This window comes from Hibiscus syriacus, unplaced genomic scaffold, assembly GCF_006381635.1.
Source record: "Hibiscus syriacus cultivar Baekdansim isolate YM2019G1 unplaced genomic scaffold, ASM638163v2 tig00018107_pilon, whole genome shotgun sequence".
NCBI lineage: Eukaryota > Viridiplantae > Streptophyta > Magnoliopsida > Malvales > Malvaceae > Hibiscus > Hibiscus syriacus.
In genome coordinates this window covers 4,164-29,595 of record NW_024062430.1, presented here as the reverse complement: position 1 = coordinate 29,595, position 25,432 = coordinate 4,164, and the positions used below count along the sequence as shown (strand labels likewise).

Genomic DNA, 25,432 nt, shown 5'->3' with positions numbered 1-25,432 from the left:
GGCTGCTGAGGACTGTTTGAATTTCAAATAATAACAGCTGAATTATTTTTTATCAGAAATTAAACAGTTTATTCCTAAATTAAATCAGAAACGTTAAGATGTACCTGGACTGATTTACAGCTTTGTACAGAGGAGACAAGCTGTTAATATCAGGAGTTACAGGAGTTATTTGATTTAATTCCAGGGGTTACATGATATAATTTCGGGAGTTATAACAGCTGAATAATGATACAATGAACCTGGACTATTTCTGAGTCAGGTTCATCTAGTCGTTTCAGCTGTTACAAATAAGAGGTTTAATCCTGAAATTTTATGGACGACTTTAACCCTATTTCTAGCCTATAAATAGAGAGCTATATTCAGCTTCTCAACTCACTCCAAAACATTAACAATTCACTTACCAAAGTGTTTTCTAAAGTTCTCTCTGTGAGTTCTCTCTGAGTGCTTTCCGATCAGAAGTGCAATACCACCAGCAGTCCACTCCGGTTTCGGGTGTACGGAATTCGGAGCGACCGTGTTAACCTCGGGGGACGGTCCGCCTACTGCAGCGATTACACACATCGAGGCGAATTCGTTTCTAAGGCAGTGGTTCTTACCACGACACGGTTTACGAATCTGTTCTTCTTAATTACTGTTTATATTTTCAGTCAGTGCTAACGGTGTAGTTTTGCAGTTCATATATCCAACAAAAACCACCAAAAGACTATTGTTCCAACGTCGACACTTCCCGTCCTTTTCGCACCAAAAGACAAAAATAGACAAAAATATAAATAATTGTTTTAATGTTTCATGGCAAGCATTTTGGAGGTTGCATGGTCGTAACCAGTTCTGGCGGAAGCAAAACAAACGCCGGTGGTGAAATCGGATATATTGTAAGCTGGATCCGAGTAAGCTGGGATGGTTGGCTTCAGTCCAAAAGCATCGGAGATGAAATCGGGAGATATTCGGCCATTGCAGAAGCTTCCCGTTGGTTGACCGTCGTAAAAATCACGGCCATAAGGCCGAAAATTGCTCTTCAAAAGCGTGGAAATCACATTGTTGTTTCCCGAATCCATGGAGGAATCTCCGAACACTATGATGGCTGGGACTTTAGCTTTGGTTGCAGTCGAAAGTGATAAAGATACGAAGAGCCAAATAAAAAATGGAGTAAGACTACAACAAGACATTTCATCTTCACCTTAAGCAGAACTGAGAGGCTTAGGAAATTGGATTCCAAGGTTTAAAAGTTAACTCTTTTTCAAAGTTTAATCTAAAAAATAAATAACTGTTTTAATGTTTCATGGCGAGGTTTGGTGAGGGGGTTTTGATGGGAAATATTTAAAAGCTGTATCTACTGTACCACCTACTATTTATAGTTATTTCCATAATACAACATGATAAAATGAGAAAAGTAAACAAATCCAATGAGAAAAGTCCAAATATGGATATTTTAGCAACTACCCATGTTGATCATAATGGGGTTTATTTGTGGTAAGTTTTCAGTTGTCTCATCTAATTTATATTTCTATTTTTTTTTAAATATTAAGTACATCCCTAATTTTTTTATCAAGATCCAATCTATCATTGTATGTAATGCATTATTATCATGTGCACTTAATCCCTATCACATAATCGTATTAAGGGTTTATGACTTATGGTTTAGGATTTAGAGTTTAATGTTAAGGGATTGGGCTTTATAGTTTAGGGTTTAAGTTTAGAATGTAAGATGTAATCTAACATGTGCTTAATTAAATGTGCTTTTATTTTTTTAGTATCCTATCATATAATTAGATTAAGGGTTTAGGGTATAGGGCTTATGGTTTATGGTTTATATTTCAGGGGTTGGGAATTAAGGTTTAGAGGTTATAGTTTAGGGTTTAGGGTTTAGGGTTTAGGGTTTAAGTTTAGGATTTAGGGTGTAATCTAACATATGCTTAATTAAATGGATTTTTATTTTTCTTTTAGTAATATACAATATAACAATTGGACTTGGGTTGCTTAATTGAAAAAATTAAATTTTGAGGGTAGTTGTATTATAGAAATTTTAATATATTTTTAAAATTTTATAATTATCAATAATGTATTTTTAATAAATTTTTTATAATGTAATTTTAAAAAATCTAAAATTATAATATAACATTTTTTTCGAGCTGCTCACGATATTTTCGAGTCGAATATCGAGTAGCTCGTTTCGGCTCGTTAAGAACTCGAGTCAAACTCAAGCTCGAGCTCGAGTCCATTCGACCCGAATATTTATCGAGCCTTTATCGAGTCGATCTCGAATAGCCCGCGATCTGTCTCGTCTCATTTACAGCCCTACAGGGGACACTTGTTTTTTGAATGCTCGTTTTCAAGGGGCATTTGGAGCGAGATCCTTGAATGGTACATGTTATCGGTAAAATCGGCCGACATATTAATTATTTAACTTAATATCATATTTTTTATTTTCGAAATTACGAAATTTGTCACGGTAATTTAAAGTTTGTCACGTGGATATGACGAGTTTTCATAAAATATATTTTTTATCAGAACTTATCACTATAATATGACAAAATTATAGTAAAAATTATAATTTTTTTTTGAAATTTGTCATTTTTATATGACGAATTTAAATAAAAATATTATTTAGATAAATTCATCATATGTACTTCAAGAATTTGTCTTACACGATAATATTTGGCGTACTTCCGAAATTAATTTTAGAAGGGCTTAATAGGCCAACTTTTTAATCGCCTGATTTATTGGACCAATTTCACCGTAACTTGTCTGGAGGGGTGATGTGTTAGGAGAGGGAATTGGACTCTGAAGGGTAAATCTCTGATTACTTTTATCTTAAAGATAGCATAGGGGGGTCACATATATTGTGGTAGGGAGGAAAGAATATAGGATAGATTTTGAATACTATTATATATAGTTAAAATTAAAATCAAGAGAAAGTCCTTTGATAGATTGGACTTTGTGAATAGGAAATTCTGTATGGAGTGGGGTATTTTTTAGTGTATGTATTCTGATTGTGAACAATTTATAATTGAAGATATTTTACGAAAATTGTTCTCAACTTAACGTTAAAATAATATATTACTATATTTCTACTATACTTTCTTCCTATCACATTACATACGAGAATAAGATAAATTAATTTTTATTTGGATGCTCTGTTGATTTGTTAGTGTCCTTTTGTATTTTTTAGTGTCTGTATTTGAGATGCTCTGTTGATTTGTCAGTGTCCTTTTATATGGGGACACTGTTGATGTAGGATGTTCTGCTGCATGAATAAAAAGAACACAAAGCTTATCCATAAAAAAAATAATACAGTTTAATCTTTTACATATCAATCATGCGTGAAATAGTTTAATTAAATGCAAATTGTAGTTTAAATCTTTTACATATAATTCATACGTGAAATAGTTGGTCTAGTAGATGAGACATTAAATTCTTTAAGTAAGGTCAGATATTCAAATTATGGCGTTTGCGAATATAACAAATTGAGTTAGGAAGGTTGTCCTCACCTCTGCAGTATCCGATCTGAATTAATCGATTAATAAATTAGATACCAGTGATTAATTCAAAAAAATATTTGAGCTTTTGTATATGTAAAATAATCATTGAGAGATTTATTCATTAAAATCAAATATATAATCGGAAACGATTGAGATTAATGAAGATAAAATCTTAAAATTAAATAAAAAAAAAGTAAATTACAACTAATGCATTGAGATGATTGACAAGAGAAGCATTTGGCTACAGCAGGCATCGACATCAAGAGATGTTGAAATTCAACCGTTGATCCTCAAAAATACTTTTGAATTTGGGCAATTGAATCGGGGGAAAAAGAAAGCCGATTTCAACGCCACCGACTTCCGGATCCCTATTCTCGGCGAGGACGAAGGACCCGGAAGAACCGATGTGAGCCACCTCGGTTTTTCTCGGTCTTCCCCACCCGAAATCAGTCTCGTAGACCAGCAACTTCGGTGATCCGACGGCGACCACATTGTGTTTAGACTTCGATAACACTTCCCTCATTCTCGAGATCCATTTATCGGCGTCTCCCAATGGACCTTTATCCAACTCCATCACTGCCCTTCCGATGGCCTTTACGGCAACCAGAATCCCGTTTTTTCCGAGCAGTTCGGCCCTTTTGGCTGATAAAATACACGGTTTAAGACAGTTCCCGAAGTATTCCGATGGAAGTTTCAGGCGATGTCTGCATTCGGCACTGAAGAGGAAGTTGCAGATTGTATCGTCGTCGTCGGATGGTGATTCCCTCGCTTCTTCTACTCTTATAAAACAAACCCAAACGTAAGCGCAAGTCACCACGAACGTTGATAATCTCAGCTGCTCTGATTCACTGTCGTTTGTTGTTTCGATCCATTTTTTCAGTGACTCGACGTTGGCTCTGCTAATTCTGTACGTGACTCGTACCTTGTCGGTTTGGTTTATTACGTGGCCGGAGAAATCCGAGTTGAGCTCGCGGAATTGCTCGACAAAAAAGGACCAAATCCCTTTAGGATCTTGGATTGAATCCCTATTATGATCGGGTGGAGGAATATTGTCGAGAAATTTCAAGTCCTCTAGTGATTTACAAGCTGCCGCCCATGATTTTGTGAAATGAGTAAACGCCTTGCCATCAGCTGCTACGTGACAGAAAGCGATACCGATCGAAAACCCTGTGTTTGGGAAGATAGTGATTTGAACGGCCATGAGAGGGAGCTGCTTGAAGTCATCGGTCTCCATTGTCGTCGACGGCGGCAGATTCGGGACGAGAGCTTGTAAATCCTGAGCGTTGTGTGCATGATCGCTCGTAAGATGGTTGAAGTCGGCATCGGACTCGGTAACGACGAAGCGTATCGAATCGCCGTCGGTGAAGAAAATATACGGCCTCTGAAGCGGTGGCGGAAACCGGAGATTGCCGGCAAAAGGAAAGAAACGTTGTAGTGTGAGGGAGAGAGAGGTTTTAAGACGAGGAAGAGCGTTTTGCATGAAATGGGAACTTGGGTGCGGATATTCATAGAAATAAAGGCGTTGAGCGAGATAAAGGGAAAGCCAAATAGTGTCGAAGAAAGTGGTGGGGATGGCGGTTTCCATTACCGTGCCTGGCGGCGGAGATACGCAGCCATCTTCAAGAACCTTGGCGGGGGAACAACGTTGGGACATCATCCGCAGGCGTAAAACAGTGCTAAGCCTAAAGTAAAAGTAAGTGTTTACATACACGGGTTTCTGTCTTTTAAAAGGTTTATTTGAAAGGGTAATGGACATAAATGGTCTCTTAATTTTAAAATTATATTTTTTAATCTTTTAATTATAAAAATTATAAAATAAATTTTTAATTATAAGAAATTCTTTTGTTAAATTTGTCGCCTTAAACGTGACCCAGTGTAAGACGTTTATGGGAGCAAAGAAAAACACCTTGGAAGGCCGAAGCAGAGCGATGCAGAAGAAGCTCATCACTCCCACCGCTTTTTAAACTTTTTGCTTAAGCGCCGCTTCAGCCACCTTAACCGTTTCTTGCATCTCACCCTATCTTGTTCTTTTGGGTTGTTATTTTGGTCTAATAATAAATCTGTCAATAATCATTTGGTTTAGTAGGAAAATATATTAGATATTTTTTATGTAGGATTATAGGTTTAAATTATGGTATGATTATAAGTAAATTTTTATAAATAATAATATTTTAGATAATTTTTTATCAAAATATTAAAAAAATAATAACATTTACGATAACACCTTTTTTTAGTTGTATATTAAGCTAAAGCACGTAAGACTTCCTGTTTGTCTCCTCACATTTTTATTATTATATACTAATGTAATAAAGATAACCTATAATATAGTAAATTAATATTTAAATATAATTAAAATAAAAATAAATATTTAATATATAGATAAATAAGAAATATGTATAACTATTTTTATAATTATTTTTATAATATGCTCATACTAATTTATTATTTTCTTATTTCAAAAAAATTGTTTACAGTAATATTTTTTTCTAAATTTTTATTAATATACCATACTTATATAACTTTAAATACAAATCATTATAATTTATTATTTATAATAATAAATTTTAATATCAACTAATTAAACAAAAAATTATATAATTAAAAAAATAATTAGATATTTCATTATTTCCTTTGAAATTAAATTTGATTATTATATTTGTACATAATACAAACGGTGGGCCTCACATACAAAAGGTGCATACCTATTCCTTGCTCCTAGGCTTCAAGAACCTTTTTGAGTCTTGGTGTGCCCTGCGCCCTTAAAAACCAATCACTCGACTATTCATTATGTGCAAAACTCGTTTTTTTTTAACAAAAAATACGATAATCTGAGCTAGACGTTAACCTGCTGAATGAGGTATGATAAAATCTGATCTAATAATCTTAAACGAATATCATATATTAGTCAACATGTTAATGTCCAGCTCATACGATCATTAATTTTTTAACGAAAATATACGAGTTTGGTACATAATGAATAGTCGAGTGACCGTTTTTAAACTTTTAATAGTCGAGAGACTCAACAAAGTAACTATATATAGTTTAAGGATCATTTTGTAACTTTTAATAGTCGAACGATTCAACAAAATGATATTATATAATCAAGGGACCATTTGTGCATTTTACTGTATTTTAAAATGATAAATTATTCGATTTATTACTAATAATTATAAATGTTTTTGAATTTTAAAAAATAAGTAATACAAAATTTTAAAGTCCAATAGTAAGTAACTACAACCGATGGTGGTGGTGAACTACGACATATTGATTCAATTCATGAGTCTAAATAATATTGTATCTAAAATTTAGATGTCAAATTAATATTTTATCTAAATTTAATAATTAAATTAAAAATTATATCTTTTACTATTGTGCACTTTATCAAATTAACTTAACAAAACATTCCAATGATTAAAATATTATAACTCAATAATATAAACAAATAAAATATTATTTTATAATTCGATAATTTTTTATTAATTTATGATAAGCACAATGTAATATATGTTCAAATATATCTCTCAATCATTTGATATTAAATGCTCACACCCTAACATTCACGGTGCTTGAACCTGAGACTTCAATAAATAACAATAATTATTTTATTATCGATATCACTTAATTCGTATTTCATTGATAAAATTAAATATTTATAAAATAAAATTTTTTTATTTCAATAATTTACCCTTAATTTTATTGATGTCCTACTAAGGTTGTCAATTCACAAGATGAATTGTTTACTTGAACTAAACTCAAAATATTAATTTAAAGAAGATGACATGAATAATTTTTAATTATTGGTATAGATATAGAAGTATTAAATAATATAACCAAATGTGCAGGATATCTAGTTGCAATGTAATAAATATGTTATTTATTTTCAATATGGACTCTCCATCATACGCAGAAAGATTTAACTACACAAGCTACTGAAAAATTGTTAGATTATTCAAATTTATTAAATCAATAAAAATAATTTTAATTCTCATAATTAATTAAAAATAGTACTATGCAATTTTGCATCGATAATATTTCAATATTAATTAAAAATTAAAAACCATTTAATATATCAGCAAGATACAGATCTAGTAGCAGATGACTTATGAAGCCCAATAGTCTCAGATTGGCCCAAAGTAAAAGGATACCACATACACAAAAGGGTAAAGTATACTAGAAGTCTAAATTATGTTCAAATAATCGTTTTATCTATTAAAATTTTAAAAATTATAAAATGATCATTACATTGAACATTTATACCCCTAACCGTTCTAATACTTGAACACGAGACCTAAAAAATAACAAAAATTCACTTTTGTAACTCGAGCTCATTTTAAAATAAAATATCAAATCAATTGAACTCGCTAAATTAAATTATCATTTACATACTGAAACATATATCTTAATCATGTTCATGAACAAAGTTATTTGTAACGTGGAAGGGTCGGTCCTAAAAAAAAATTGGATTTAACTATTTTTAGATTCATTCTAACTTTAAAATTAGGTAAATCAAGGTGTCGTTTTCTTTATTTTTTTGGATTTTATTGCTTTTTAGGTCCTATTAGTTTGAAAGTAGGTGAACTAGATCCCAACCCCAGAACACCTCAGTTTTTTGCTACAATTTCTTTTTGGGTCCTAAAGTTTTGAAACTAGACAAATTAAGGATTGATCTATCATTTTTCTAGTTTATAAGTCCCTTTCAATTTTAAAAGTAAACATAACTCATTCTTTTTCAATTTTAAATTGATGACGTAGCAAATAAACTCAGATCCATTTTATTAGATCATAACACCTCCATCTATATTTTCTTTTAGGTCCCTTTTAAATTTAAAATAATACAAATTAAGCCTAGGCCTACTATTTTCTTATGATGGTCTTTTCTTATACATTTTGGACTTGTTACAAGAAGTTAGCATGGACACATGTAAGGGTGTATCCACTCCGATGACTCCTTCCACTGTTTTTGAACCTTCTTCTAAAGATGCTTCAGTTGATGACTCTCTTTATAGTCGTGTCATAGGCAGGTTACATTACTTGGCCTTTACACGTCCGGACATTGCATTTTCCATCAATCGTCTCTCTTAGGCTGTGCACCAACCTACAATGTCTCATTGGATAGCTCTCAAACGTATTTTACTATATCTTCAACATACTGCTACATTTAGCCTTTGAATCTCTCAAGCTACCTTTCATCGTCATTTTTCCAAGTTAGGCGTTATTGACTCCACTTCCAACTTGCGGGGTGCAAAGACACAATATTGGTCATTGATTTGTTATTATCTTTTGTTATTTTTCATTTGATTTTTAAATTTATTTACTTCATCTTTTCTTGTTGATAATATAATTCGATTGGGATTCTTCTTATATAAACCCTTCAATCATGTTCAATAAAAATACGCTTCGATTCATCTTCTACTTTGTTCCTTTAACAATTACATGTCGTCCCTGGAATATCCTCAGAATACTTGAAACGGGATTCTTTTGTCGTCCTCATGCTTCATAGCCGACCACTCTCGCGGGAGACCAATGACTAAATAATGGCTTCACCTCAATACCAACTTTTGCAGTGTGGATCAGAACAAGTTGCGACATTTTTCATAACGAAGATCTCAAGTCCTTTCCTAAAACAAGGAAGACTGCTTCTACTTCTCTGCAAACTGGAAAACTGGACTTAGCTAGTGTTAAATACTACCACCTGACTAGGATGCATTATCATTTTCTCACGTGTTAAAGCATCCTGCGTATTTATGCAGAATTTGTTGTATAGAATTTGGCTTTAAAAATCAAATCATAATTAATAGGGTAAATTATGTGTTTAGTCCTTAAACTATTAGTTTTTATCTGTTTTATTACCTAAACTTTCAATTTTTTTTAAAATCATACCTAAAGTTTAGTTTTCATTTCATTTTAGTGTCTCGATGTTAAAAACTTAACACATTTACAACATAAACTATCAGTTTTGGTCTGTTTTAGTACTTAAACTTTCAATTTTTTAAAACGTAACATTAAATTTTGGTCGGGAGTACTAAAATGAAACAAAAACTATAGTTTTTAATGGTAGAGTACTAAAATGAAATAAAAAATATATTTTAGGTATAGTTTTTAAAAAATTAAAAGTTTAGGTATTCAAACATATCAAAACTGAAAATTTAGATACTAAACACGTAATTTATCATAATTAATAATAATTGCGGTTGCATTGAAGCTGATTTTTATAAAGAGAAGTAAGATCAATCTATTGTCCGACTTTCGATTATGATGATTTTAATATAATCTTTTGTATATAACATTTTGTGATTGAATTGATATCAAATTAATTATTTTTTTCTTTTAATTATATAATATGTTATTTAACTAATAATTTAATTTTTTTGAAAAGTTTTTATTTAGAAAATTAAATCAATTAGCCGAGTAAACCTATTAATTTTAATTCGATTCGGTAAAATCAATTCAAATTATTTAATTCAATCAGGTCAATTAATTTAAATTATAATCAATTTAATAAAAAATTAATCAAGCAAATCAGACATGAATACATTTATTTATTTATTTATACCATGAAATGTAATTAGTAAGTATTTTATTTATTGATTATTTCTCAAACCTTAATTAATAATAATTAATTCAGAAAAAAAAGAGATGTTAATCGCTTGCTTACTACAATTACGCCTTGAATCTTAAAGAGGAATCCAGAAGGGGTCATTCCCGCAATTATGCCAAAATTCATGGGCCCTTTCAATACGGAAACCCAAAGGAAAAACCCTAGGCTGCTACGTTAATCTAAATGTTGTGTTTGGGGCTTCAATTTCGCTTCCCCTCCCTCACCTATCATTCAAGCTGTTTGGTATTTTTTGCAACAGATAAATTCAACGATTTAAATTCAATTCCTTTGGCTTCTTTCATTCCCCCTCTCAATCCATTGCCGTTAGATATTTCGTCCATGCCTAAGACTAAGAGGTGAAAACTCATTTGATCATTCCCCCGATCATCGATTTTCCGTTTCAATTTAATCGTAATTTGGGTTTTTGTGGGTATTTGACGATGATTTCGATGATGCTTTCAATTTTTGTTTTCGTGTATCTGACGATTACTTCTCTATGCCATGTGTTTTTTTTCTCTTGCTAGCAATTTGTTTTTTAATGATTATAAGCGTGTTCTGCGCGTTGATATTACTGATTTTTTTTCCCTGAAATTTTAAATGAAATTGGTGTATCGATGAAGTGGAATGATGAACTGTTTAGTTGGATGTTGGAGATATATGTATTGAAATTACTAATTTCCGTGAATTCTCGATTATGGTTTAAAAAAAATTGTTATGTTTCAGGGTTCTCTGTAAGTTCTTTGCTCATGGAGCATGCTTCAAAGGGGAGAACTGTGAGTTTTCCCATGATTGGAAGGATCCGCCAAATAATGTAGGAAGTTCCCTTTGACCTTTCTGTTTTATCTTTACCTGCTGCTGGTCCTCTTTCGTTACTTATTGTTTCATCATCCTTGGCATTTGCAGATTTGCACATACTATCAAAAGGAATCTGTTCATACGGTAGTCAGTGCAGATATGAACATGTTAAGGCTTCCCAATCGGATTTATCTGCTTCATCTTCGTCAACAAAGCCTCGCCAAGGGGGGATACCGGGTTCTGTTCCTCTAGGTCCTTCAACAAGCACATTTCGTGGTTCTGCTGTACTTTCAGCTACTTCACCAGAGTTTCCTGGTTCCAATGGAGGGTTCCTTCCTCCCGCCAGAAACGCATGGAATTTGGAATCTGTACATCAAGATCTATCTGATGATGGTGATGTTTTGGAGCCTAGGAGTGGCAATGTAGCTGATCGTTCCATCTGCTCATTCGCTTCAGCTGGTAATTGCCCCCGTGGAGAAAAATGTCCTCATATTCATGGAGACTTGTGTACCACCTGTGGGAAACATTGTTTGCATCCTTTCAGACCTGAAGAAAGGGAGGAACATATAAAAATGTGTGAGAAAAAGCAAAAGCACCTTGAGGCATTGAAATATAGTCAAGAAATAGAATGCAGTGTGTGCCTGGATCGTGTTCTCATGAAGCTCACAGCAGCTGAACGGAAGTTTGGGTTGCTTTCAGAATGTGATCATCCGTTTTGCGTATCCTGTATTAGAAATTGGCGTAGCAGTTCCCCATCGTCTGGGATGGATGTTAATACTGCATTAAGGACTTGCCCAATCTGTCGCAAGCTATCATATTTTGTCATCCCAAGTGTTATTTGGTATAGCACTCCAGAAGAAAAGAAGGAAATTGTTGATAGCTACAAGGCAAAACTGAGGTAGCACCACTTCAGTTTCCATGTTTTCTTTATTTCCTGCGTACACTCATCACATGAATTATGAATTTATTTAAATTCTCAAATTTGTGTATACGGTTGAAGGGTTTGTTTGGGTGATTTATAATATCTGTCTCATGTATTGTATAATATTTTAATTATTTGACGAGCATAAATTATATTTGCGCAAGTAGAAATCTGTAAATTTGCTATTCAAACCATTAAATCCATTTTTATATTTTTATTTTTTATCTTCAGGTCAATAGACTGCAAGCACTTCAACTTTGGTAATGGGAACTGCCCTTTTGGGAATAGTTGTTTCTACAAGGTAATAATTGCCTATTTATTCAGGTTTTTTGAAATGGTGCATTCCTTCTTCCAAATTTGCATTGTTTCATACCCTATTAAGTATCAACTACTATAAGCATTTTAGAAGTGATCCTATGTTATAATTCTACATTTTCTGCTTTTCTGTGTTTATGGTTATTCTTCTCTCGTTGTGTCACTATGGTTGCTCAATCTTTGAGCAGTTTCTTAGCCAAATATCTACCGGTATATCAAACAATTGGACTTCTATCTGAAGAGGCTAGTGTAGGAATAAAAAATTATTTTTATCTCCAACAACATTTTACAACCACAAGCTTTTATGACAGTTTTCTTGAATAAAATGGCTACTGATATTTGGTAAGAGGAACAAGTATGAGAGCAGTGAATGATTTGGGCAAAACTAATCGGGATGGCAATGATGATAAATCATGGTCGAGATCTGAACCAAGTTGATGCAAGGAAAGATTGTAATGCACCAAATGTGATTTTTTGTAAAGGACTAATCATCAGAGAGGAAGACAATGGATGATAAATTAAGGACTGTGTTTGAATTTAGAGGCATTTTGGTTTGTTTATATGGCTTCCTCGTTCCTGCCTTCTCTATTTCTCTACCCCTTTGCTACAAATACACTAATCACAAGTTCACTAGCAAATTGCACGATGCTTCAAGATTTTGTTTCCCTTAGCGTAATCTCTCCTTCCTGTTTTGTTCATTTTTATGCAATTTACTTTAGTCATGAGAGTGTTAGTTTTACTATTCTTTTAATGGATGCTTGTGTTGACTTCCAGCATACGGTCAAGCCAGGTTCTTATGCATGGAAATGCAACAGGCCACCTCCCCGCAGATCCAATGATATAGATATGGACACAATTTTTGATGTCTTCGAGCACTTAATTGAACAAGATGAAATGAATATTTTTGATGCTGAAGATTTGGAAAACGATGATATATCTTTGGAGATGGCCTTGTTTTTAATGCAGCTAGATTATGAATCGAGTGACCCCTCAAGCGATGAGGATTTTCACTATTAAGTTCCTAAAATTAAGTGTGTTCCATTTTGCTGGAATTATGGAAATTTAATAGCATTGGTGTTTCTTTAGGCTGCTTCCTTTTTTATCCAAGACTGTCTTGTTAAGACTTCAAACATTTCAAATTAGTATTGAATTCCAGATTAAGTTATTAGAGTTTGAATTACTTTTCTTCACAGTTTACATTAGTCTGAGGCTGTGTGAGGATATTAAGGTGTAAGGGTATTGCCTTGCAGTCCTTGAATTTGTACTTTTTTATGGATTTTTTTGTCATGCGCCTCCTGCTTTCTGTGTCTGTTAAAAAATCAAACGTTTTTCCTAAGACTGTTCTGGATAAAGAAATGTTCATTGGACCAAATGTTGTGTATATGAAATCATAATTCTATATATTGGCTTTAAAAAATGTTATCTTTATTTTCTTAGCATCCTTGTTTGCAGTGCACGTCTTCCAAAAATGATCGAGGATTTTATATTTGAATACTAGGCCTGCATCTTTGTATTATTTTTGTGTTGTGGTTTCATTACTGGCAAAACTTTCTGTAGTGTATTTTCATGGATATTATGTATTTGTAGCATGCATATCGAGATGGTCAGTTGGAGGAAGTTGCTCTGCGCCATCTTGGAGCGGAAGACGGGCACACCATCATAGCTAAGAATATTAGGTGCTTTTGTGCCACTTTTGTTCTTTTTCTTTTATTCATATAGACTTGTCCGATACCTCATCTGTTACGTTCTTTCTTACTCTATTGAGGATTCTTTTCAGGTTATCCGACTTTCTCAGTGACTTGCACATTGGGTGAATGTTCACAATATCTACTACAAGTGTGTTCTATGTTTGATTGTCGTAATCCTCTTACAAATACATCTAATATAGCCATTGCGAAACCTTGGATTTCCATCCGAAAAATACCCCATTTGTTTCCAAGGCGTATCTATTGATTCCCAATGCATTTTCATGCATGCAGGCAGGATATCTAAATAATGCAAGGACCTATATGCAGCTTTTAATGAAAAACTCTTCTTCGGTTTCTGGTGTTGCACTCCGTTTGAAAAGGTAAAAATATTGAACAAGTTCCGCTATTTGGGGTAATGTTGCATGATTGAGAACATGAATCTTTAAATCCGGGAATGCAGGATTGCGGAAAGGAGGAACCAGAGGCTGGAATCATGGGGGGCATGCTATGGTTTATATGCAATAAAAACTGCATCTCTAATATTTAAAGAAGTAGAAAACCAGTTTTGGGGTGACAATGCTGGGTGATTGATGGATGATAAATGTTTGTTGAATGTGTTTATTGCTTGATGCTGCCCTTCTAATCAGTGGAACACTCCAAAACTGCACTATATACTATATATATATATATATATATATCATATATATGTATGTAGGGGTTATGCTATGCTGTGATACGGTCTCTCAGGTTGTGGTAGATTTTATAGATTTTCATAATATATACAGCCAGCTAGTAGTCCAGGTTATTTGTGTGCGCTTGATGCTCTGTTTATGTAATATGGTGAATTTCTTGTGGAATGAAAATACATGCAAACTAATCTTCAGATTTTGCCGCCCCTCGTCGGCCACTTGATATGGCGGCGCCACCACTCTGCTTGCTTATAAATTTGAGGATTATCGGATCTTTTTCTATCATATGCATTAGATTCGGTATTTGAGAAGTTATTAATAATATTCTTTTAGATAAAAAGGTAATATCACTTTTTTAAATTAATCCAGAGTATATAATAAAGACCCAACCACGTGTTTAAATCTGGAAATGAATTCTTATTTAAAATAAATTACAATTATATATGATGAATGTACTATGGATATTGTGCTGAGATTTAAAATTGAACTCTCATTTAAATTAAATTACAATTATATATAATGTTATTGTATTGATCAAGAAATTACATATTTATATTTCAGTAAAATGTATTTCAAATTTAAGGGAATAGCAACACAACAAGAAACGACGGAATTTTAATATTCAAGTAACACCATCAATTTCTTTCAAAAAGAAAGGCAAGACACTAAATTTGCTCCTTTTTTGGGATCGTTTTCTTCTATTTTCTCCTCTTTTTTTTTCATATATATAACCAAATGTTTAATGAAAATTCAAAAGAAAAAACAATGCCAACACCAAATCTAAGCTAGACATATTCCCCTCCCACACCTAGAAAAGCCAATGCCTCAGGTTGCAAAGTTTCCAAGGAAAACACCACTTTTCCGCTTCTATTACATACCTCTCTAAGCTCCAGATGTCGAAGAATCATTGCATACTGGATGCAACAGGTCCATTAACAGCATTTCAATAGGGAAGAAAAAAAGCCAAAAATAGAAAACCAATGAAACCTCGGAGGTATGTTGAGAAATTGAGATTACTGAACTAGGAGGTAGTGGCATTGACTTACGACTTGGGCTCCGTTCGGATATAGGTGAGACTACGGGCAGCAGGAGAAGGAAAATTACCCGCATCGGACGGAGATGCCTGAGCATCACGCTTCCACTGAAAGCTTCTTGCACCAGGTTTTATAGGAAGGTGAGGCCTGAATGCACCGGGCATACCTCTGGCGAAAGGTGCTCTAGCAAACCTTGCGGCAGAAAATGGAGAACCCCGAGCTATGCGGGGCCATGTCATGACAGGAGCAGCAGCTTCTTGAGGAGCAGAAGCTTTCTTCACAACCTTCAGCAAGAAGGAAACTGAACAGGTTGAATAAAAAGGTAGAGGAATACCGATATGCATGGCAAGTTGGACGTAAAACTCAATAAAAAGGTTGAATAAAAGAACAGAGAACAAGGACTAAATACCTTGAGAATTCGTGACATGAAGGATGTACCATCCAGAGACAAAGCATTGGCTGCTGCTTCCTTTCGCATGAACTCCAAATAAGCTGACCTGTGTAGGCATTGCACCTTAGAAAAAAAGGGGTTCCCCACAGAAATGCAGAGGAAACAAACTGATGTATTCAGAACAAGTGTTTCAAACAACTTACCCTTTTGGCTGTCTCGTTGCCGCATCCGTAACTATAACAACTTTTAGCACTTCTCCGAATTTATTAAAATGTCGAGAAAGACTATCCTTGGTAGCAGCAAAATGCACCTGCTTATCAATGGTTACAGCACCATATATTGTCAAAATGAGTAAAGGAGATGTATCCTCTTCTAAACTCTACAGATAAGTTTGGTTTCTCACATTGCTCACAAAAATGGTTCGAGAATCAGCATCCTCTAAAGGACGACCAGCAGCATGTGAAACTGCAGAAAGAAAATGGCAAAACTTAAATAAAATGTTAAGAATGCAAGAAAAATACCAACAGAACAGAATGAAATTTGTACAGAAATTAAGAAAGAGTTAAATCGAAACAAGATATAGGTCACAATAGACAAGACAATTCCAACAGCCGAATAATCAATCCTAACAATAGAAAGCAACTCACCGGAAGAAGGCTGCACTGCTTTCTGTGAGATTTCTTGGTTATAAGCAGCACTTTTAACCTATAATTAACAATAAAAGTAAAATTCAACAGCCCAAGTGCAAAGAATAAAGGAGAAAATAAGTATAGGAAGAAAAATCCTACATTTCCATTAGAGACAGTAACTGGGTTGTAATTCTCCATCAATCTAATATTAGATTTGTTAGCAGCCGTTTCACTCTCTGGAAGAAATTTTCGACTGTCCAATTCTGAAACCTTCCTTGTCTCTTGATAATGAGGCGGTTTCCAGGTATTTACATTGACAGAAATGTTAACTATCTTACGAGAATTTGCTGCTATAGTAGATTGATTTTGATCTTTGTTCCTTGTTTGTAAAATTTTATCATCCTTATCTACATTGTAGTGCACCACAAGTGAGCTATCACCCTTGTTTCCACCTGATGTACCAGTACGAGACACGTCCATAACTCCTTGGCCATCATCATCATACCATTCATTGTCAGACAGAGACTCTGAACCCAACCCAGTCTCACTTTCTAAAGCAGTTATGATACCACCATGTCCACCACCATACTCATCTCTTCGATAATATGTCGAATGGGCTCTCCCCAAAGGTTGGTCAAGATCTCCATATTCCTCATCCTTGGGAAGAGACTCTCTGAATTCTGGATGTAAGACATGAGTCTCTAAAACATCTGTTCCAGGATCAAGCCTGTCAAAAACACTTCCAGCATTTTTCACCTTTGTCACATCTTCGGCAGCTTCTGCCACAGCCTTGATCATTGTGGCCATTGGATTTGCCACTCTTGCAACAGACTGAATTCTCCGAGGGTGAACTGGCAAATCTCCAAAAGAAGTTGAGACAACAGATCTAAGGTGCTTGGAAGATGGCTCCTTTGCTGAAACAGGTGCCCTCAAAGTTCCAACTGCATCTCGCACAGCAAACTGAAGCAGGCGCCTAGGGGCATCAATCATCATCTGAGAAACTGCTTCCCTCTATAAAAGTTCATCCATGAATCAGAAGACTATAGTCAACTAAATGAAAAAGACATAATTGGAATTTGACACAACATCAAACTGCCATGCAATTTACACAAAAATATTTCATTAAGAAACAAACTCTTCTGAACTATCGTTAGAGCAAAAAAAAAGTATCTAATGACTAATATGTGATCTTCAGGACAATTATGGGATTTATCCCTATACCATCTGATCTATATCATTTCTGTAAGGATATATTTGTCCAAATAAAGGAGAACAATACGCTCTAAACTCTAGTAAATGGTCATCAACTAGTCATGAATATGGATCCTAGAAATTCAAACCTTTATAGGATGTCGCTCGTCAGGTCTACTCCTTTTCTTCTGAGTAGGACAAGGAGAGGTAGATCTTCCAAGGCTTACTTTATGACTGGATTTTTCTTCAAAACGAATATTCTCAACCACAGAGCTCCGAAGAGGAGGTGGATCAGCCGCATCCCTAACCAGTCCCTTCCACTCCCTGTTGTGTCGGTTCCTGGAAACCTTAGTAGTCTTTGCTCTTTCGGAATCAGTATCCAACTGGTGAGAGCCAGCACCAATGGACTGATTCCCCAATACAGCTGTTCTGGCTCCTCCAACATGAGGTTCTTTAGAGGGAACATATACATCCAAATTTGAAGCCAAATGAGCCCACAACCTGTTCAAAAGCAAAAATAAGAATATTATACACACACTAACATAAGAAAACTAAAAATATCAGATATAAGGATAAGGTAGGGCACAATCCTGACAACTAGGTTTATATAAACACTTATTTTCCAAAAGATGATAGTTGGAAAAATAATATAAATACCACGTGACAAAAGAATCACTGTCATCCCCAAGAAAAACATTTAACTCATTCATTGCTTCATCTTTACGTCTTCCATTTCTCAATAAGACAATCACATATTCCTGCAAATCAAATCAATGAGAGAATATGGTTAAAAACCAATTGGAATATATGATCTTTCATAGTTTCCAACAGATGTGGTAATTTCTGCATTCCAACTATTACACAGATTGGATATAATCAGAGCACAACATCAAATATTGAAAGGTCAAGAATGCTAGTCAAACTACACCTAATGTGAGATACATTGTTATAGGAAAGATTAAAACCAGATATACTTCAAATAAACTTACAACTGAAAAGAAAAAAAATAAGGGCTTTTGAAAATCCACGTAGTCATGAAATCTTAAGCAAAACATTAAGCATCATGATGCCTTTTAATTCCTCGCTTTCTCTTCAATCCTTTTCCTTTAATCAATGCCATAAACTATTGGGAAGAACATAGAACATGAAAATAAGAGGAACAAACTTGAGTATTTTGAAGAGTTCAAATTCTACTGATATCGCTCAAAAACATTCTATCATTGCCTAATTGAATAAAAAACAAATGCAGAAACAACATTAAGATCAATGCAACAATTCAGAGAACAAAATTACAATATTCACACAGTTTTATAAAAAAAAACAGGGAAAATGCAAATAACTCAATAATCGATAGTACAACGGGGAGGGGGGAAGCACCACTAGTGTATCATCACTGTAATCGCCCATAAACTCCTTGAGTTTTTCCTTGACTATATCTTTCAATTTGGCTGCTCCATCTCCGCTAAAATTAACTTTAAATGTCAAATCATCAACTCGATCCACGCTGCCCATCTTCGTCGATTTCCTCTTCGAAACCCTAATAAAACCTCTACCGAAATACAATAAAAACTAGGGAAAAAGAACAAACAGATAATTGTGTTATTCCAGAAACCCTAAGTCCAGGGGTTTGCAAGCAACGTGAAAAAGCGGGAGCGGCGGCGCGTGAGAGGATTGGGGTGACTGCGAGAGACTGGGAAAAAGAAATGGGTTTCATGGCATATGGGAATCCCCCTACCGTATTTTGGGGGTTGACAATAGCTAAAAGAGATGAAGCAAACAACTATAGGGTATTGTTTCATAAATCAAATTTTAAAATTTTAATTATAAAATATAAATATTTAAAATAATATTATTTTATATATTTAATATTAATATAATATTGAGTAAGTATACAAATGATTAATCAACTATAAGATATTATTTCAATAAGTCTCTTAACTATTAAAAATTATAAAATGATCCTCTAATTATAAAGTATTGATTTCTATAGTCCCTCAACTATTAAAAGTTAATATATGGTTACTCGATTATTCACTATGTTCTAAACTTGTTTTTTTCATTAAAAAATTGATGGTCGTATGAATTGGACGTTAACATGATGATTGAAATATGATAGTTGTTAGTAAATTGACATTCAACTCAGAATATCGTAATTCAGCTCAGAATGTCGTAATTCTCTTAACAAATTTTTTTTTCAAAATCTATTTTACGTGAAACAAGGTGTGAATGGGCCTTTTCTGGTTTAATTGTGTTTGAAGTCCCTATATTCTGTTTTTATGGTTTTAATCCCTAAACTATAATTTCATTGTCTATAATTCCCTACTTTCATGTATGATACGAGTTCGAATAAGATTTTAGCTTGTTTTTAAGGAGAGATTTGGATAAATTCAGATTATATTAACTGTTTTTATATTATAATTTTAGTTTAGATAAAAAACTGTTATTTTATTTTGATTTTAGTTATTTCTATATGGACCAAATATTCTTTCTATAAGTTATTTTTTATATAATATAAAAGATGCTACAGATATTTCAGTCTTGATAATTTTGAATGTGTCATTCGTTTCTTTCTTCTTTTTTTTAGGCAACAATGAAAACCACTAGGATCTAGTGGATGGGCTGCCTTATGTGAAGGCTAAATCGTAATTGAGGGCTTGTTGGGCTTCCAAAGGAGGATCAGCAAGGACGTAATACCCCGGATTCCTTGCATATCCTAATCGAGCCAGATTGTCGGCGAGCCTATTGGCTTCACGTGGGGTGTGGTGGATCGTGACCCTCCAGGGTCGTCTAAGGAGATCACGAATTTTTCTGATGAGGCTCATGTTGTGTGGCGGAGGAGGAGAATTGAGCGAGCGCACCACTTCGATATTATCTAAATTCACCTCGATATGACGGAAATTGTTCTTCCAGGCTAGCTCCAGACCATCTAAGACCGCCCAAGACTAAGCTTGGAAAACAGGGCAGCACTCGATGTTCCTGCAGAATCCGAGAATCCAACTCCCATTGTTGTTGCGGATGACTCCGCCTCTGGCAGTCTCCATGGTCCTAGGATGGACAACTCCGTCTGTATTCAACTTGATGCAGTCAAGCGGAGGAGGCATCCAGTTCCTATTCCTTCTGTTGAGAACTTGTTTCTTTATGGCGGGGGGGGGGGGTTTGGTTTGACTTTGTTTGATCCATCATGCCCAAGTTTTAGCCGAGCTAATGGCTTCCGATATAGCTCCGATCTGACCATTGAAGACGACGTTGTTCCGGTGTTTCCACAACCTCCAGATGAGTACACCAAACAGGTGCCTCCAAATGTAATCCGCGGTGTCCAGATGAGCATACCAAACAAGCCAACTCCATAATAGATTATTGTAATATCCGAATTAGACTAATCAATTAATATTAAGACATATGAGGTTAAAAAAAATTAGTGGGCAAGTTTGGTTTAAATTTTTTTAAATTAGTGGGTCAGTAGCCCATTCGAGCGGGCTCATAAACTCTATTCGGCTGAATTGGACCGGGTTTGATTCACTTTATAAAACGGGTCGAATGAGTCCATTAACATCGGATCAAACGCGCGCACTTTTGTGTTGAACATCTGAATCTGACGTGGACAGTGGACACTTGTCTTTTAGTGTATGGAACTTAACAGCCAGTTCTCTATCGAAATAACGTGTTTGCTGAGCTGTATCATACAATGCACCATGTGTATTCCAAAATAGATTTTTCAGTATAATGTCCCAAACTTCGACAAAAATACTATGTACAATATATATATATATATATATATCATGAGAATTTTAACCGAATTATATTACACTTGTCTAAAATATGATATTATACTTTTAAGTGGCGTAATATACATATATTAAAACTTTGAAAGTTTGAATTTTTTTGTTGTTGAAAATTTGTATTTTTTATATAGGGTAAATATAAGGCAATATATGTTCAAATATAACTTTTAAGGATGACAAGAGATTGGGCTATAGTCGGTTTTTGGTCAACCCGACTCGAAAATTTTATATATTTCATTCGATCTGATCCGACCCGAAAAATACATACCCTTCATCTAACTCTGATGTGACCCAAATTTTTAGAGTATAAATCCGAGCTAACTCGACCATATTCGATATAAAATAAGGACTTAATTAAATAATAATATTTTAAGGAAAATATATTAATATCCCCGGGTCGGATTGGATCAGAATTTTTTCATCCTCCACCCGAAACCGACCAGACCCAATCTCACCCTAAAAAAATCACAACGCAAACCTGGTTTTTTTTAAATTCGATCCTATTGATCGAGTAGGGTCAAACTCATCGGATTCGGATGAAATTGTCATCTCTTATAACTCTCAATCATTTAACATCGAACGCTCACACCCTTGACATTCTTAGTGTTCGAACTAAGAACCTCAATAAATAACAATAATTTATTTACCACTGATGTCCCTCGATTCTTGCAAAAATTAAATATAATCATATATATATATTTTTCACTCGATTATCAATGTAACTTCAAATTAAATTCAAATTTTATGATAGGAACTTATTTATATATATATATATAATCTGATATAAATATAAAATAATTATTCTTTATTTGATAAAATAGAGATCTATTTTATAAAAACATTGAAATAAGTATTATAAAAATAATCCAAAATATAGAAAAAATATTATTATCTCTGACAGGATAATTTTCCACATAAAGTATCATCTTTCACAAAATTTAATCTAAACTCGATTTTTAAAGAAAATTGATTTAATAATATTAAATTAAATCAAAATCCATCTTATTTGGATAAAAATAATCGTCTCTACATGTAAATTGGTCTAAATTAAATGAAAATCCAGTTGCCATGCTGAGGCAACAAATGGGGATGGGAGAAAGCTGCTCTACTTGAGACAAATTGCTCAACTTGAAAAGGTTGATAAGGCAACTTGACAACTTGGTCCTTTGATTATTTTTTCCTTTCTTTTCGGGACCATATTTTCATGTTATTCCTCTGTGTGATATTCTTGGAAATTTTCTATTTCGGTCCCTGTAGTTTTTCATCTTTTCAGTTTTCATTCAATATGAAAATTGTAAACGAGTGTAACGCCATGGCGGATGTGATAGCACGAAAGTTATACGTATACTCGATATCGATTCAAATTGGATACGAAGTAATATCATGATAGATGTGATTAAATCTTAATTACATCGTAATTAGAAGGTTAAGTTTAAATATGTTTTATGGAAGAATAATAAGAAGTAATATATAAAAAAACCAATGATTAAAAGAATTTTATTTCTTAAAATTACATTAAGATAGGGAACTAAGTTTTTTTAAATAATCCAGTGATTAACTTAGTCAAACTCTCTTCGCATTATCGTTTATACTTTAAATGGTTTCAAAAACTTTAAGATTTTTTAATTGAATTATTAAATTATCAATATTGTTTCAATTACGTTTGTTTGTTACTTTAATCGGTAATGTAAGAGTTAAATGCATTTTAAGATATAAAGTGAAATATATTTAAAACATGAAGGTTATATCTAAAGCACCTGTATGTTTACTACATGAACAATATTTGATGTGTAAAACCAATAAGGGTAAATTACAAATTTCATCACTGATCTTTACTCTCCCTCCTATTTTACTCACTAAACTTTACAAGTTTTTATTTTCCTCGCCAAACTTAATACATTATTTTTTTGTCACATACTTCATCCTCTCTCCTATTTTGGTCACTCAGCCGTTAAATAGTTAACGGTGTTAAAAACGATGTCGTTTAAAAAAAAATATATTTACTAGAATAACGTCATTTTGCATCTATATAACAACTCATTTTAACACTGTTAACTATTTAATGACTGAGTAACCAATAAATTCAATGGATTGAGTTTAGTGAGGAAATTAAAAAGATTTAAAGTATAGTGAGTGAAATAAGAGAGAGAGTAAAGTTCAATTACCAAATTTGTAATTTACCCAAAAATAATATTGTTTTCTCAATTAATATGGAGCAAGTACAAAGCAATATATATTCAAAGAAAACTTTCAGTCATTTGGCATTGAACGCTCACATCCTGACATTTGTGCTCGAACCTGAGACATCAATGAATAATAACAATTCATTTATCACTGAGGTCGCTTGATTAGTATCAAAAAATAATGTTAGCAAAAATTTAAGAAGGTTGTTTTTTAAGCATGTTAGATCAATATGTCTATTTGCTATGCACATATTGTTTTAAATATGTTTTATGTTAGTTCCGAGCCGATATTTAACGCTCAAACTAATAATTAGGGTGATAATGATTTAGTTGATACGCTATTTACACTTTAAGGATTTAATTAAAATATTTTAAAAATTAAAAACCAACTTAAAGTTAGAGTCATAGTTTGAGGATTTTTCTACAATTAGCCCTAGAAGGAAAAAAACGAACGAGATAACTATAATAATTTTTATGATGCGCGGTTGACGAAGTAAAAGACGCGTTAGCGCATTTCGCAATGACGACTAGCAAATAAAATCAAGTTAAAAAAATCAAATAAAATGACGTTACTAATTATAGATTGGTTTTAATAAAACGATATAATATATTTTTAAAAATTAACTCTAAAAAATCCAATAAGAAAACTCTTCAAATACAAATAAAATGCTCATTTCTAATTATATATTCAAATAAAAAAATAATATAAAAAAAATTACCTCTCATTGATCATCTAATTAACTCCAAATATAATAATTAATTTATGTGGTTATCCAAATACAATTTGGCATGTGTGCGTGCGTGTATATATATAAGAGAGTAATACTATGCGGTCCAAATTCCATCGCCATTACCGACCTCTCGATCTCCCCGTTTGTTCCACTAAGGGAAAAGCCCCTAAATTTCTCATAGTCTCCTTCGAGTTTTCCTTTTCCCCATCTTCTCTTATTTCCTTCCTCTGATTATATCGGATTCCTTGGTGAGAAGGAAGAAGACGATGGCTCAAAGAACCGAGAAGGAAGAGACCGAGTTCAAGGTGCCGGAAACCATGACGCTCTGCGTCAACAATTGTGGTGTTTTAGGTAATCCGGCCACCAACAACATGTGTCAAAATTGCTTCAACGCCACCACCACCACAACCGCTGTTGCTGTTGGTTCCGGTTCTCAATCGTCGAGATCTAATCCGTCGCGTTCGCCGAAGAAGCGATCCGAATGTTCTCCGCCTAAAACGGCGACGTTTTCACGCGCCGTTGGTGTGAATCCGGCTTCCGGTACGGAGAAGAAGGTGGTGAGCCGTTGTTCCGGATGCAAGAAGCGGGTCGGGTTGACCGGGTTTCGGTGCAGGTGCGGGGAGCTTTTCTGTGCGGATCATCGGTATTCGGACCGACACGATTGCAGCTACGATTACAAGACGGCGGGGCGAGAGGCGATCGCCAGGGAAAATCCGGTGGTTAAAGCCGCGAAGATAGTCAAAGTCTGAATCTTTTATGTTTTGTATCGAAATTTAAATTAAATTAAACATATTTCTTCACCATTTTTCAACCTGGAAATTTTAGCTAAGCTTTGGGGATTGATGCTCGATCGCAAAGATCGTTTCAAAAAAAAATTGAATCAAAGAAAAATAAAATCACGTCAAGATTGTTGAAGTTGATGAAGATGATTCTCTCTTCTAGCTGTTCCTTTTTTTTCACGACTTTCCTTTTCCTGGGAAAAAATGAATTGTATTAGGATTCTTA

At 33.9% G+C, this 25,432-nt stretch overlaps 4 protein-coding genes and 1 pseudogene across 4 annotated transcripts; 2 read left to right on the top strand and 3 right to left on the bottom strand.

Moving 5' to 3' along the window:
* Positions 1–779: 779 nt before the first annotated feature.
* Positions 780–1,166, bottom strand: LOC120209159 (GDSL esterase/lipase At2g42990-like). Its single transcript, XM_039208227.1, has one exon. It carries the CDS (start codon positions 1,164–1,166, stop codon positions 780–782), a length of 387 nt encoding a protein of 128 aa, XP_039064158.1.
* A 2,572-nt stretch (positions 1,167–3,738) lies between these two features.
* On the bottom strand, positions 3,739–5,133 carry LOC120209158 (coumaroyl-CoA:anthocyanidin 3-O-glucoside-6''-O-coumaroyltransferase 1-like). Its single transcript, XM_039208226.1, has one exon. The coding sequence runs from the start codon at positions 5,131–5,133 to the stop codon at positions 3,739–3,741; it is 1,395 nt and encodes a 464-aa protein (XP_039064157.1).
* Positions 5,134–10,281: 5,148 nt separating this feature from the next.
* On the top strand, positions 10,282–14,642 carry LOC120209154 (annotated as a pseudogene).
* Positions 14,643–15,016: 374 nt separating this feature from the next.
* On the bottom strand, positions 15,017–19,483 carry LOC120209151. The gene is made up of 9 exons (XM_039208219.1): positions 19,109–19,483; positions 18,389–18,489; positions 17,881–18,232; positions 16,700–17,551; positions 16,559–16,616; positions 16,315–16,376; positions 16,115–16,221; positions 15,930–16,017; positions 15,017–15,804 (listed from the first exon to the last, which is right to left on the bottom strand). The coding sequence occupies exons 1-9, from the start codon at positions 19,241–19,243 to the stop codon at positions 15,529–15,531; spliced, it is 2,031 nt and encodes a 676-aa protein (XP_039064150.1). The 5' UTR covers positions 19,244–19,483; the 3' UTR covers positions 15,017–15,528.
* A 5,064-nt stretch (positions 19,484–24,547) lies between these two features.
* LOC120209152 (zinc finger A20 and AN1 domain-containing stress-associated protein 5-like) lies at positions 24,548–25,230 on the top strand. Its single transcript, XM_039208220.1, has one exon. The coding sequence runs from the start codon at positions 24,694–24,696 to the stop codon at positions 25,174–25,176; it is 483 nt and encodes a 160-aa protein (XP_039064151.1). The 5' UTR covers positions 24,548–24,693; the 3' UTR covers positions 25,177–25,230.
* Positions 25,231–25,432: the final 202 nt, after the last annotated feature.